This window comes from Sceloporus occidentalis, unplaced genomic scaffold (assembly GCF_023333645.1).
Source record: "Sceloporus occidentalis isolate IW3139 unplaced genomic scaffold, rSceOcc1.0.p SCAF_260, whole genome shotgun sequence".
In the NCBI taxonomy this organism is placed as follows: Eukaryota; Metazoa; Chordata; class Lepidosauria; order Squamata; family Phrynosomatidae; genus Sceloporus; species Sceloporus occidentalis.
In genome coordinates this window covers 931272-945857 of record NW_028317240.1, presented here as the reverse complement: position 1 = coordinate 945857, position 14586 = coordinate 931272, and the positions used below count along the sequence as shown (strand labels likewise).

At 45.0% G+C, this 14586-nt stretch overlaps 1 protein-coding gene across 1 annotated transcript; it reads right to left on the bottom strand.

Annotated features, from left to right (window-relative positions):
- Nucleotides 1–1116: 1116 nt before the first annotated feature.
- LOC149275878 (zinc finger and BTB domain-containing protein 49-like) lies at nucleotides 1117–13998 on the bottom strand. Its single transcript, XM_089504211.1, has 7 exons — nucleotides 13847–13998; nucleotides 4927–5960; nucleotides 4630–4676; nucleotides 3807–3880; nucleotides 3003–3085; nucleotides 2601–2762; nucleotides 1117–1763 (listed from the first exon to the last, which is right to left on the bottom strand). The coding sequence occupies exons 1-7, from the start codon at nucleotides 13996–13998 to the stop codon at nucleotides 1117–1119; spliced, it is 2199 nt and encodes a 732-aa protein (XP_089360337.1).
- Nucleotides 13999–14586: the final 588 nt, after the last annotated feature.

Here is a 14586-nt window from a genome sequence, read left to right as displayed (position 1 = left end):
TATGATCTCTGGTTTGAAGTTAAAGACCATTTTGCATTTTATTACACGTTGGGAGTCTATTTCGCACGGACACCGCCGCATTTTACTGCGTCCAAACGGGGGCATGCATTGTTTAGTCAATAGTCTCATTTCACTTCTCCCCAGCTGTCTTTACTGAAATCAGGAACCATTAGTACATACACTTTCTGCATGAACTTAATCAGTGGGTAAAGCAGAAGCCAACTGCATGCATGCTAGCAAAGTATTAGTGTTTCAAGAGCGTACATGAGATAGCTAAGCACCCGCGGGTGTAGCAGCATCCTTACATCGACTAGAATATAACTGTACGGAGGATGTGTGAGAACACCACTGCTTTCATTACTGGTAGCAACTGGTGGATGAGTCAAAAGACAGATGTCTCATTTTCTAATGTACCTTAAAAAGAAGCCCTAGGTCTGAAAAGCTTGCACTCTAATGCAAATAAGTTAAATCATCTTCACAAAATTTTCTTATTTTTCTTTCCATGACTAACGTGGTACAAATCCATACTATTTTCTGGTTTGCATGCAATAACATGCACTGAACGGGCTACATTTAACATGAAAATAGGGCTGACGATACAATGTTTAAGTAGTTTAAAAGAGAGAGTAAAAATGTACCTATATATTCCAGATCGTCTAATAATTTTGTAAATTGACATTTTGAGTCATTTTGCAGCATTGCTTTTATAGGATTGGATGTGCATTATTGGTGTAAATGCCTAATCTCTGACTCCCAGTTTATATATGTATAAAAATAAAATTGTAGTTATTAGCATTACATTTTCTGAGGTTTCATTGTGGAAATATGCACTTACAAACTGTCTCTTAATTGAAATCATGTCCTAATAGACATAAAATAATATACAAATGAATCACCTGAGAAATATAATACTTGAAAAACTCTGGACACCATGGAAAAATTTTGCAATACTGCACAAAAAAAAAGAGTGATTTTTTTTTTTAATTTAATTTAGAAAAACAACAGTTTCAACATGGCATCAATGTAAAATCTGCAAATGATTGCAAATTTAAATAAAGTCCGTTTCACAGCAATCTTCTGTGGTGTCTTACAAACAAAACATTTTATGGGTTATTATTATTGCTCCACGTCATTTTCGCTTTGTAAGGTCTTCATAGCCAATCCCCAGAGCGTCATACCGGAAAAAAAAGGACCTTCAGAAGTCCGGTACACGGTAGATGAAACACGGTTAGATAAAGGTTCGTTGCAGTTATTCTCCAAAGTGACTAAGGAGGGTCGAATCATAGATATGTCCGAGGCCAGAGCTTCATCTGCGACCGGCACCTCTACTTCAGAAAATGTGTAGCTATGAGAGGAGTCTGCCAGATGAGATTTTGAGGTTTTCACTTGGTCCACAGTCATTTTGTCTGGTCCAGTGAATTCATGAACAGTTGTTTGCAATTTACAGTAAGAATTTGATGTGTTTCCTGTAAATTCCATTCTTGTATTTCCTACCGAGTTGCTGGGCATAAAAGATGCAGATATGTCCTGCGGCAATGGAACTGCTTTGTGTGACTTGTCCGGGTCGGACGATTTTTCTACGTTTGAGAATTCTTCTGTTGTATTCTGCCTGTCTTCCCCGGCTCGGCAGTGCATGGTCTTATGGCGTCTAAGGACTGCAGAGCGAGAGAAACTTTTGTTGCAGACGTCACACGTGTAGGGCTTTTCTCCTGTATGACTTCGGATGTGTCTTCGCAAATCTCCCGAGTCGCCAAATTTTTTTCCTAACAAAGAGAAAATAAATAAGTAAATAAAAAGTAAAAAGCAAGGCAAAAAGTAATGTTAAATCTTATTTATAATAATGTGGAAACTATTTAAAGGGACACTCAAGACAACAGCACTTTAATGCAAACGAGAGCTGAGAGGTCTCTTTAAATATATGTACTGCCCCCTTTGCAAATGCACGGGGAGAAATTCTCAGAAGCCCCCGTATGCATTTGCCCCTTCCCCCCCTGCTAGTTGCCGATGTGTTTGGCTTGACACGTAGTATGCATTTAGCCATTGTGCGTAGTAAGGGGTCCCACTGATTTCAATGGGACAGCATTCCTGCCACTGATTGGTTACTTCAAGCAGCCAATCAGTGACATAAATCAAATGACCAGGGAGGAGACAGGGAGCTGCAGATTGTGGACGTGTGTCTGTATATAGAATGCAAAGGTTCCATATAAAGCTTCCATATAAAATATTACTGCCATAACACAGATCATATCTGCTAAGAAATAATATTTATATTCCATTACTGTGTAAGATTTGGGGAATGAATGCACTCTGCAGTTTTTGGGGGTCATTGGCAAACACCATATTCACAGGCCAGCTCCACGTTGCCCGATTCTCTATTAACTTGTGCATTAACGGAACAAAAACAAAATAATCGTCAGAATAAGACAATAAGCCAGAACATCTGATAAGAAGACACTCTAAGATTTCTAGTTGCTGAGAATATATTGTAATTTTCAGACTGCGCCACCTGCTGTGATACACAGTAACATATAGAATATATATATATATAGTATTCAAATAAACTCTGTTAACCCTTATGATCCTGGAACAGATGCACTTACCACATGTAAGGCAGGTGTAAGGTTTCTCCCCCGTGTGCCTGATTCTGTGCTTGATCAGTTTCCTATTCATGTTGAAGGATTTACCGCACTCGTCACACGTGTACATTTTATCGGCTGCATGAGTCTTTTCGTGCTCCTTCAAGTTGCTGACATTACTAAAACCTACCATCAGGCAAAAGAAAAAGGAAAAAAAATGATTAAAAAATATGCCACACATTTCTCTTTATGTACCTGGGTCCCACGAGAACGTAATCGTCTTTGTAGTTCAGTTCACTCCGTTCCGTGATTTTAAACATGCATCAGAAGTTTGGAATCAGAGGTCCGTACGAGGAAGCTGCTGATTAAAGAAGAACAGCTGTGGAGGAGGCCGCGTCTGGCAGGCGATGCCTTCAGAACAAGTACCTCTTCCGCAGATATCGCATAAGTGAGGCTTCTCTCCGGTGTGGATTACAATATGGCGCTGGACGTCCCCAGAGACTGCGAATCTGAAACACAGTAAAGGATTTAGTTCTAGCTACAGCTTCAATACAATGCGGATAGAGAGACAGAGTCAATATAGTGTATAATGCAGCTGATGTATGGGGCAGTATTTGTAATATATTATGTATTATAATTATTATTATATTATGCAAGTCTACTCTGCATTAAGAGTATTTATTGTGGTTAATCTCCATTTTAAGTAGCCAATACAAAAAAGAATGCAATGGTCACACCAGGCAGTCACCTGAACAAAAAATACTTATAAAAGTCAGAAGGAATACATTAAATACGCCAACTTTGTAGAACTACATTGCAAAGACTGCATCCATGCAGCTTACAACCCGTACACAGAGTGTTGTAATGCGAGATATGTTGTGTTTTAGATCACATTGCGGCAGCGGAGTATATATGATATAAACAAAGACACCATCAGTGAGACTTGCGCTGAGAATTAGTTTTACAAATATATTTTAGCTATAGTAAATATATAGTTACAGTTGGTTATTCTTATCTCATGACAGTTGTAGTATAGGAACACCATTAGAATATAACGGATTTAAAGGATCTACTTTATCTAAAAGCAGATAAAACATTTTGTGCTTACATTAAAACTTTAGGTATACCCTTTCCCAGTCTCCTGATGGACACTTGATATGTAGTGATCTATATTCTAAACTTTACCGACCCCTAAGCCGACTAATCCAGATAATGAAAACCCATACGCACCTTTTCCCACAAATCTCACAGATATACGGCTTCTCACCAGAGTGCCGGCGTAAATGAGTTTGAAGGTTTCCAGCCTGAAAAAATAAGAGATCCATATCACATACTCGGGGAGTGAAAACATTTCATGGACGCAAGCCTGGCCATGTCCAGATAGAAAACGACTAGCAAGCAATCAGCGCCCCCTAGTGGGGAGACATTGTACATGCACCATTCAAACACCATGTGAACAAGATGAAAAAGCAAATATACGTGAGGATATTCACTATAAAGTAAAAAGAAACATTTTTGTTTATTTAAGTGATTTAACAACCCTGTCCTTCAAGATATACCTTATCACTCCTATTTAGAGTTCATAAATTCCTTATCCAAACTCCTACCTCAGCACTAATCTCCTAGTCATGTCTGGCTTCCTCGGCATAAGATCCTATAGTTTCTTCAAAAAGACCCCTTCTTTTCTTCAAAAAGACCCCATCTCTCCTGCAGGGGTGGCTCCTATCTCATGGGTGGTAAGTGAAGGGACCAAGACCCCCCAAGGCAAAGATGTCAGTGTCTCCCTCACATAACGTGCCGTGTGCAGATGGAAAGAGTGTGGTTGGTGGCACACGGCATTGGTTCCTATTTTCATCGTTATTAAGATGTGACCCATCACCGCAGAGAAAATAGGTATGGTGAAGGCTCTTGGTGGGGGAGCCTTGAGGGAACAGGGACATCTGATGTTGGCAAGGAACAAGATGGGCTCTTTAAATGTTTAGGAATCCAAAGAGTGAAGCAGCACAAAGCAATGCATAAAAAAGAAATAAATGATTAAAAACAATGAACCCACCTGTGAAAAGTGTTTCCCACAAACGCTACATTCAAAGGGTTTCTCACCTGGATGGGAAAAGAGGATATTTAGAGATATATTATCCCCTTATCTGTAATTGCACTAAGCCATGTCAAGATTGTAAGCTTGCGAGCAGGACTCTCTCCGCCTAATGTATCGGTTTGTCTTAGTCTTTCAATTCTGGTCTTGTCATACCCCATAGACATATGTATTGTAAGAAGCGCTGTGAAAATTGTTTGCGCTATATAGATAAAAGATAATATGTGATCCATACATGAAACATTCACCTCTCTGTACCTGTGTGAGACCGTTTGTGTAACTCCAGGTTACTCGGGTGCTTGAAACTCTTTCCGCAAATATCGCACACACAGTGTCTGTTTGAGACATCTTGTTCTTCTACAGAAGAAGGACTTCCAGGTCGGTCCTCCAGCGCCTGACCCAGCTTCTCAAAGATCTCCACATCTGCTTCTTTCTCTAAATACGTGCCGCAGGCTTCGTCGGGTTCCTTCTCGCTGGCGAGCACAGCTTCCTCTGCCGTGTTCTGCAAGACGCCGACGGGTTCTGTGGACTCTTTGGCTGCCTTCTGAGACCTCAGGAAGTTTAGTTTTTTCGAGTGGATTGCTTTTTTAAGACGCATTTCGCTAGGGAACTGTAAAGGTGATCTTTCTGGATCCTGGCTCGAAACAAATGTGTGCGAGAACGCAGGCAAAGGCAAAGAATCAGACGGAGCAAGTATAGATACGGAATTATTTAATGCCCACGGCTGGGATTCAATCGTGTGAACGTCTGTACAGGGATTTAAAGTTGCCGATTGTTGCGCTGCTTTATCCGCGTTTTCCTTGTAAAACATTTTACTGTAAAAGTCCCGTAATTTGTAGGGTTGATTTAACTGTTTCAAGTGAGTTTCCTTATCGTTTAAAGGGGCCGAGGTAGATTTTGGCGCGTCATTTGAAGGGATGTTGATCTTATCGGGTGGAGGTGCCTGGGAGGGTCTCTCTTCCGTTACCGTTTCTGTTAATAATGGAACGCTCACTTGCTCGTTGAGAATGGACGTTGTGTATTCCGGGTAAGCGTTTGGAACAGAGTTGCTACATGGTATCGTAGCAACTTGGTCAACAGCAGAATTCAGCTTCAGAAAGCTGTAACACATGCCGAGGACATTCTGTACTTGGAGACATTGCGCAATGTCCAGCATAGCTTGTACGTTATCATTATTCAAGTCAAGATGCGAGGTATACATAAAGTCCAAAATCTGCCCTATTCCTCCAATATTTTTAATATCCAAATGAAAGACGTCGTTTTTCTGGCTTGAGGCATTCTGAAATAAAGACCTGTGGAAACAATCAAGATACAGAACAATGTACAATATGCCCATTCAAGAGACCTATAGACCTACATTTCATGGTTCATATTAGTGACATATTTTTATTAAAAAAAATACACAAGGTAGGTTGGCCTATATGATGGAGAGAATAAATTCCTCTTTATAATTATTTCTTGGAGAATGCTAAAGGATACTTATTACAAAAATACATGTCACTTTATAAGACATGGAATTTCACTTCCATGATATATACTAGCAAATGTACACATGGAGTATCTTTGAAGTGGAAAGTCAGCTATTGCCTCCTTGTCATTAGGTAGTTCTTTAAAATCACATTTGATCCTAAAGCGAGTGGCCTAGACATGACACGTGAGGGGCCACATACTACACATTCGTACGGTATGTTTATCTCGCCGGCGGCTGCTCACTAAAGGATGGGATCGGTGTGCCTGACCATTCCCTCTAATCTACAGTATGTGCTTTCAGATGTGTCGCGCTGCATATAATGCCACCAGAGAGCACTGTGATCCTCTAAAACTTTAGAGCTCACCAGAACTTTCATTCTTTGCACGTGAAACAAATGTTGGGACCTGATAGCAGAATAAGAACTGCCACCAGTTGGATTTTTGAGCATATCTAGTGCTTTTTTAATCAGTGTTATTGTTTTGGAGACACCAGGTATAAAAAAGTCAATTAACTTATGGATGCTGACACTGTTATCCAGCCCCTACCCACAACAAAGGAGAACAAATAACTTTTTATTAAATAATAATCATTAATATCCAGTCAACTGGCTGCTCCCTGAGCTATACACATAAAGTGGTTTTCTAATAAATAGACTTTTTAATCTGTAATCCCCATTATATACATTTTTTTAGGGCAATGAACTGTAAATATGTTTGCGAAAAGTCACGACATTCCCCAAAACAAATGGAGTGCTCTATAGTGTATCAATGTAAATACGTCTACAAGTCCTTCTAATTAATTCCTTCGACAACTCGTTAATAAGAAGAAACACTTCCCACCTTTACAGTAGAAAAAACATGAACCAGAGGTTTCCTTCAATAAGATCGGACTTCTCTTACTGAGTGTTTTGAGATATACACACACACACATATATATATATATATATATATATATATATATATATATATATATATATATATATACACACACACACACACACACACACATACAGAAATGGACAAATGTAACATTATTCCTTAAAATACATGGTGTCAGCAAGGAGGTGGATTTAAAAAAAACAAAAAAAAATTAAGGAATAAATCTGATTAGGTTACATTAAAGAATCACAAGATGTTCTTGGTTTATGGATTAAGTCTAATCAGATCTCACACCGGACAGCAGTCCATCTTTTTAGTCGCTGACCAAGACTCAGTATCTGGTCTGTATAGAAGAATTAAAGGTGTTCATTATCAGAATTAAAGCTGGTTGTCACTGTTTCGCTGGACTATTAAGGAAGGTCGTCCCCGCAGAAGTTCTTCTGCCCAAACTACCGCTACTGAGAGGGGAGTTCCCGGCAGCAGCAGTCCAGGACTTAGACGATCCCAACAGTGGACAACCTCCCACCAACTGGAGATAGGTTCTGAGTGGCAGCAGCCGCGGCAAGGCGCAGCACGAGACAGGAGCACAAAGCGGGTAGTCAGCAGAGCCAGGGGTCAGATACACAGAGTGGGTAGTCAGCCGAGCCAAGGGTCAGATTCACGGAGCGGGTAGTCAGCCAAGCCAGTGGTCAGATTCACGGAGCGGGTAGTCAGCCAAGCCAGTGGTCAGATGCACGGAGCGGATAGTCGGACGAGCCAGGGGTCAAAACCAGAAGTCACAAGCGAAGGTACCAAATCGTAGTGCAAGGGAGAATCAGGCAAGCCAAAGGTCAAAACAGGAAACTAGATAGCACGAGCCGTATACACAAAACTGTAAGACCACAACAGGGTGCTAGTGAAACGCACAGCCGGCTTTTAAAACTGGCGCCATTCCACAAGCCCCTCCCGGACCAGAACCAAAACCACGCCCCCCAGCCGTCCATCACTTCTCCTGCAACGTGCAGCGTGCCCAGGAGGCGGACCGACGACCGGAGGACGGGTAAGTACACAAGCTCCGGGAACTGCTGTTCCCGGAGCTGAATCTTCCCCGTGTCACAATACCTCGGGCGGAGGATCGTCCGCTGCCCGGGGAGATGTTCTCCCAGGACCCGCGGACAACCCTTCGCCCGCTACTAATCCCTGTGCCGCGAGCGGAGGACCGCCCGCCGTCCCGAACGGCCGGCGTTCGAGAACCGCGGCCAGTCCTCCTCCCGGCGGCGTCCGGAGCCGGGATGGTGACACTCCCGGCGGCGTCCGGAGCCGGGATGGTGACATTACCCCCCCTTTGAGGGCCGGCCATAGGCCGACACATACCAGGTTTATGCGGGAATTTCTTATGAAAAGCCCGGAGCAAAGTAGGAGCGTGTAGGTCCCGAGCAGGAACCCAGGACCTCTCTTCAGGACCATACCCCTTCCAGTGGACCAGGTAAGAGACAGAGTTCCTAATTTTTTGGGAATCTAAAATAGACTGCACCTCATATTCCACCTGGGAATCAATGACAACAGGACGAGGACGGTGAGTCAATCGGGTAAAGCGCTTACAGGTGAGGGGTTTGAGCAGAGAAACATGAAAAACCCTAGGTATCCTAAGGGAGGAGGGGAGAATTAATTCCTAAGCAACCGGGTTGATCTTGCGCCGAATTCAAAAAGGGCCGATATTACGGGGGGGGGGGTACATTTCATAGACAGAACTTTAAGCCTAAAGTTCTTAGTGGAGAGCCATACCCTATCGCCATTCATAAAGGAGGGACCCAATCGGCGACGCCGATCCGCATAACGCTTATACTTGTGAGCAGCATCAACCAGCGAACGGCGTACCCCGTCCCAAACTAACGGTAATTGTTTTAAATACAGGTCTACGGCCGGAATTTGAGAAGGAGCGAAAGAAGAAGGCAAGGAAGAAGGGTGAAAACCATAGTTACAGGAAAAAGGACTAATCTTGGAGGACTCGTGAACAGTATTATTCCTAGCAAACTCAGCCCAAGGTAGAAGGAAAGCCCAATCATCCTGGTGTTCATTAATAAAAAGGCGTAAAAATTGCTCAAGAGTCTGGTTGGTTCTTTCCGTGATACCGTTAGTTTGGGGGTGGTAGGCAGAAGAAAAGGCTAGGGAAATACCCAAAGAGGCACAGAAGGTCCTCCAAAACAGAGCTGTGAATTGCACCCCCCGATCAGACACAACCTGGAGTGGGAGACCATGCAGACGAACGACATGATTAACAAACAGAGGGAATAACTCCGGGGCCGAGGGCAACTTGGGGAGAAGAACAAAATGAGCCATTTTGGAAAAATCGGTCGACTACTAACCAAATGACGGTGAAGCCCTGGGAAGGGGGAAGAGCCAGGGGTCAAAACCAGAAGTCACAAGCGAAGGTACCAAATCGTAGTGCAAGGGAGAATCAGGCAAGCCAAAGGTCAAAACAGGAAACTAGATAGCACGAGCCGTATACACAAAACTGTAAGACCACAACAGGGTGCTAGTGAAACGCACAGCCGGCTTTTAAAACTGGCGCCATTCCACAAGCCCCTCCCGGACCAGAACCAAAACCACGCCCCCCAGCCGTCCATCACTTCTCCTGCAACGTGCAGCGTGCCCAGGAGGCGGACCGACGACCGGAGGACGGGTAAGTACACAAGCTCCGGGAACTGCTGTTCCCGGAGCTGAATCTTCCCCGTGTCACAATACCTCGGGCGGAGGATCGTCCGCTGCCCGGGGAGATGTTCTCCCAGGACCCGCGGACAACCCTTCGCCCGCTACTAATCCCTGTGCCGCGAGCGAAGGACCGCCCGCCGTCCCGAACGGCCGGCGTTCGAGAACCGCGGCCAGTCCTCCTCCCGGCGGCATCCGGAGCCGGGATGGTGACACTCCCGGCGGCGTCCGGAGCCGGGATGGTGACATTACCCCCCCTTTGAGGGCCGGCCATAGGCCGACACATGCCAGGTTTATGCGGGAATTTCTTATGAAAAGCCCGGAGCAAAGTAGGAGCGTGTAGGTCCCGAGCAGGAACCCAGGACCTCTCTTCAGGACCATACCCCTTCCAGTGGACCAGGTAAGAGACAGAGTTCCTAATTTTTTGGGAATCTAAAATAGACTGCACCTCATATTCCACCTGGGAATCAATGACAACAGGACGAGGACGGTGAGTCAATCGGGTAAAGCGCTTACAGGTGAGGGGGTTGAGCAGAGAAACATGAAAAACCCTAGGTATCCTAAGGGAGGAGGGGAGAATTAATTCCTAAGCAACCGGGTTGATCTTGCGCCGAATTCAAAAAGGGCCGATATTACGGGGGGGGGGGGGTACATTTCATAGACAGAACTTTAAGCCTAAAGTTCTTAGTGGAGAGCCATACCCTATCGCCATTCATAAAGGAGGGACCCAATCGGCGACGCCGATCCGCATAACGCTTATACTTGTGAGCAGCATCAACCAGCGAACGGCGTACCCCGTCCCAAACTAACGGTAATTGTTTTAAATACAGGTCTACGGCCGGAATTTGAGAAGGAGCGAAAGAAGAAGGCAAGGAAGAAGGGTGAAAACCATAGTTACAGGAAAAAGGACTAATCTTGGAGGACTCGTGAACAGTATTATTCCTAGCAAACTCAGCCCAAGGTAGAAGGAAAGCCCAATCATCCTGGTGTTCATTAATAAAAAGGCGTAAAAATTGCTCAAGAGTCTGGTTGGTTCTTTCCGTGATACCGTTAGTTTGGGGGTGGTAGGCAGAAGAAAAGGCTAGGGAAATACCCAAAGAGGCACAGAAGGTCCTCCAAAACAGAGCTGTGAATTGCACCCCCCGATCAGACACAACCTGGAGTGGGAGACCATGCAGACGAACGACATGATTAACAAACAGAGGGAATAACTCCGGGGCCGAGGGCAACTTGGGGAGAAGAACAAAATGAGCCATTTTGGAAAATCGGTCGACTACTAACCAAATGACGGTGAAGCCCTGGGAAGGGGGAAGATCCACAACAAAATCCATAGCTAAATGTGACCACGGGCGGGAGGGTACGGGCAAGGGTTGAAGTAACCCCGAGGGCTTGGTATGAGAGTTTTTAGCAGTAGCACACATAGTACACGCGGCGACAAAATCAAAGCAGTCAGTATGCATAGTAGGCCACCAGAACTGTCTACGAATGAACCGAAAGGTCCGCTAGGCATTAGGATGACCCGAGGTTAAGGACGCATGAGCCCAGGACATAACGTGTTCCCTGTCCCACTCCGGCACAAACAGGGTGTCCATGGGCCATTTACTGTGGACAGGAGCTTTAGATTGAGCTGAGAGAATACGGGAGACCAAAGGAGAAAATAGGTGAGTGGAGACGGAGGCAATAATCTGAGAAGAAGGAATGATAGGCTCAGGTTCAGACTTGGAGTCCTGGTCGGAGACAAACTGCCTGGATAAAGCATCCGCTTTGACATTTCTTGATCCAGGCCGGTATGAAATGACAAACAGAAATCTGGAGAGGAATAACGACCACCTGGCCTGCCTAGGGTTCAGTCTTTTAGCGTGACTAAGATATTCCAGGTTCTTGTGGTCAGTCAAAATTGTGATAGGGTTTCTCGCCCTTTCCAGAAGGTGTCTCCACTCCTGAAGAGCCATAACAATACCCAAAAGTTCGCGGTTACCCACATCATAATTCATCTCAGCAGGAGAAAATTTCTTCGAGAAAAAGGCGCACGGATGAACCCTATCGTTGAAGTCCTTCCTCTGAGAGAGGACTGCTCCAACTCACACTTCGGAGGCATCAACCTCCACAGTAAAAGGTTTAGAGGCATCTGGATGACGCAAAATCGGGGCAGAAGCAAAGGCTTTCTTAAGGTGGGCAAAGGCCTGAATAGCCTCCCTTGACCAATTCTTGCAGTCAGCACCTTTCTTAGTCATGTTGGTGAGAGGAACTACAATCTTAGAAAAGTTCTGGATGAATTTTCTGTAATAGTTCGCAAAACCTAAAAAACGTTGAAGCCTGAGGTTGAGGCCAATCCGAAATAGCTGCAAGTTTAGTAGGATCCATTTCAAAGCCCGATGCAGAAATGATGAAACCCAGGAAGGAGACTCGGGGGACTTCGAACTGGCACTTCTCAAGTTTGGCGTAGAGACGATGGTGGCGCAGGCGTTGCAGGACGATACGAACATGAAGGCGATGTGACTGAATATCAGAGGAATGAATAAGGATATCATCTAAATAGACGATAACAAACTGAAGGGAGATATCGCGGAAGATGTAATTCACAAACTCCTGGAACACAGCGGGAGCATTGCATAGCCCAAAGGGCATGACCGTATATTCGTAGTGACCCATACGGGTGTTGAAGGCCGTCTTCCATTCATCGCCTTTACGTATCCAAACTAAATTGTACGCCCCCCTGAGATCCAGTTTCGTGAAAACAGTGGAACCCCGCAACCGGTCAAACAATTCCGGAATGAGGGGCAATGGGTATTTGTTTTTGACCGTGATACGATTCAAGCTCCGGTAGTCGATACAAGGTCTTAAGCCCCCATCCTTTTTCTCCACAAAAGAAAAATCCGGCCCCGGCTGGAGAGGTAGATTTTCGGATGAATCCTCTTTCTAAATTATCTTTAATGTACTCCTCAAGCGCTTGAGACTCGGGCAATGACAAAGGATAAATACGACCTCGAGGTGGAAGTGTCCCGGGTAAAAGGATAGGACAATCGTAAGGTCTGTGGGGAGGTAAAACCTCAGCTTGCTTTTTATCGAACACGTCCTTAAATTCAGAATACGCCAAGGGTATCGGCAAGGCGGAAACAGAACAAATGGGGGTGGAGGAAAGGTTTCAGTCTCCGCTATGATTGACTCTGGGGCCGCTGGTTCATTTATTGATAAATCCTTTGCCCTCCTCCAGAAGATACCTCTCGTCCAAGTACACCCTCCTATTGCCGTCTCGGCCATAGACGGCCGACCCCTACAACCCTCCTTCATCACGCACCAGACGTCTCCGTTGCTTCTGTCTGTGGGCCTGTTCCATCGTGAAACCATAACTTTCCATATCATTTCATCCCCCTCCTGCCCCATGGTTCTAGGACTTCCTTGGCTCCGCGTCCATAACCCGGCCATCAAGTGGTCCACTGGAGACATCCTAGGTTGGGGTTCGGACTGTTCTCAACGATGTTTTTCTACCACCACGCCCCCCAGCCATCCATCACTTCTCCTGCAACGTGCAGCGTGCCCGGGAGGCGGACCGACGACCGGAGGACGGGTAAGTACACAAGCTCCGGGAACTGCTGTTCCCGGAGCTGAATCTTCCCCGTGTCACAATACCTCGGGCGGAGGATCGTCCACTGCCCAGGGAGATGTTCTCCCGGGACCCGCGGACAACCCTTCGCCCGCTACTAATCCCTGTGCCGCGAGCGGAGGACCGCCCGCCGTCCCGAACGGCCGGCGTTCGAGAACCGCGGCCAGTCCTCCTCACGGCGGCGTCCGGAGCCGGGATGGTGACAGTGGTTTCATTATTCTCAAAACTGCTTGCTTTTGTTCCCAGAAAACTTGATCTAAAGATATATGAAAACTGAAGGCTCAAGACTTCAAACCAATTCCATGTAGAAATGTGAGTGACGAAGCAGGCAGAAGAAAGACGTATTACTGAATTACGATCTATAGCTTTCTTATAGTTTACAGTATATCCATTTTAATTCGACAGTTAATCACAGTTTTGGATGTTGCTTGATTTTTTTGTCTTTTAAATGTCATGCAATAAAACCTACAGTAAACATCAGACAAATAAGATTCATCAATTGACACTTAACAATAGACTATGTTGTGTGCCTCGTACCTAAAGTACTGGCTGAAAGCAGCCAACACGTTCTTGTGTGCTTTAAAGCAGACGCCCTTTACCACGAGCATGCAGTCACAGAGCAGTCCTTGGATCCGCTGCTCATGGAGCTGTTGTAGAAGGTGGCAGCTATGACTGGCGGCACGGTCCATACTCGATAAGCATTTCGGAACCCTGTACAAAAAGAGAGAACATGCTTACGACGATGGTAAGAAGCAGGTGAATAGTGTGCGGCAGAATGGGTTAGAAACATAGAATTTGAAATCGGAAAAGCCCATCTAAACTGTTTCAATCAAGTTTTTCCTGATGTAGTGACGCGGACCTTATTCGGTCCTTGGTATTGTCTCTTACTATATTAGCTTCTGCCACTTCCTTAGGTTACATCTAAGCCTTTGGCTCTTTAGTTTTTGATCACGACCTAACATTGTTCTCCTAAGCTTTTTCCTCTTTTGGAATAAACTTCCCTCCTGTTAAATCCCGTTAAGTATTTCTATCAAATCTCCATGTTCTCTTCTTTCCTACAGGTTTTACATATTGAGCTCCCTTAGTCTTACCTGATACTTTTTAATCACTCTCCTCTGAACTTTCTCCAAATTATCAATATTCTTCTGGAGAACACAATAGTCTACGTGAGGTTTGGCCAGAGAGAGCTGTAAGGATGCAGGACCACCTCTCTCTTTCTGCTGCTAACGTCCCCCATTATGAAACCCACCGCCCTGCATGCTTCTTTTGATGTTTTG

What these genes read in the sequence shown, in the direction of transcription:
- LOC149275878 (XM_089504211.1), bottom strand. Translation starts at nt 13,998, where the DNA reads ATGGACCGTGCCGCCAGTCATAGCTGCCACCTTCTACAACAGCTCCAT. An exon ending in TGTGAGATTTGTGGGAAAAG is followed by an intron (nt 3,086 to 3,806) that starts GTGCGTATGGGT and finishes ACTGTGTTTCAG; the next exon opens with ATTCGCAGTCTCTGGGGACG. An exon ending in ATGCGATATCTGCGGAAGAG is followed by an intron (nt 2,763 to 3,002) that starts GTACTTGTTCTG and finishes GCCTGATGGTAG; the next exon opens with GTTTTAGTAATGTCAGCAAC.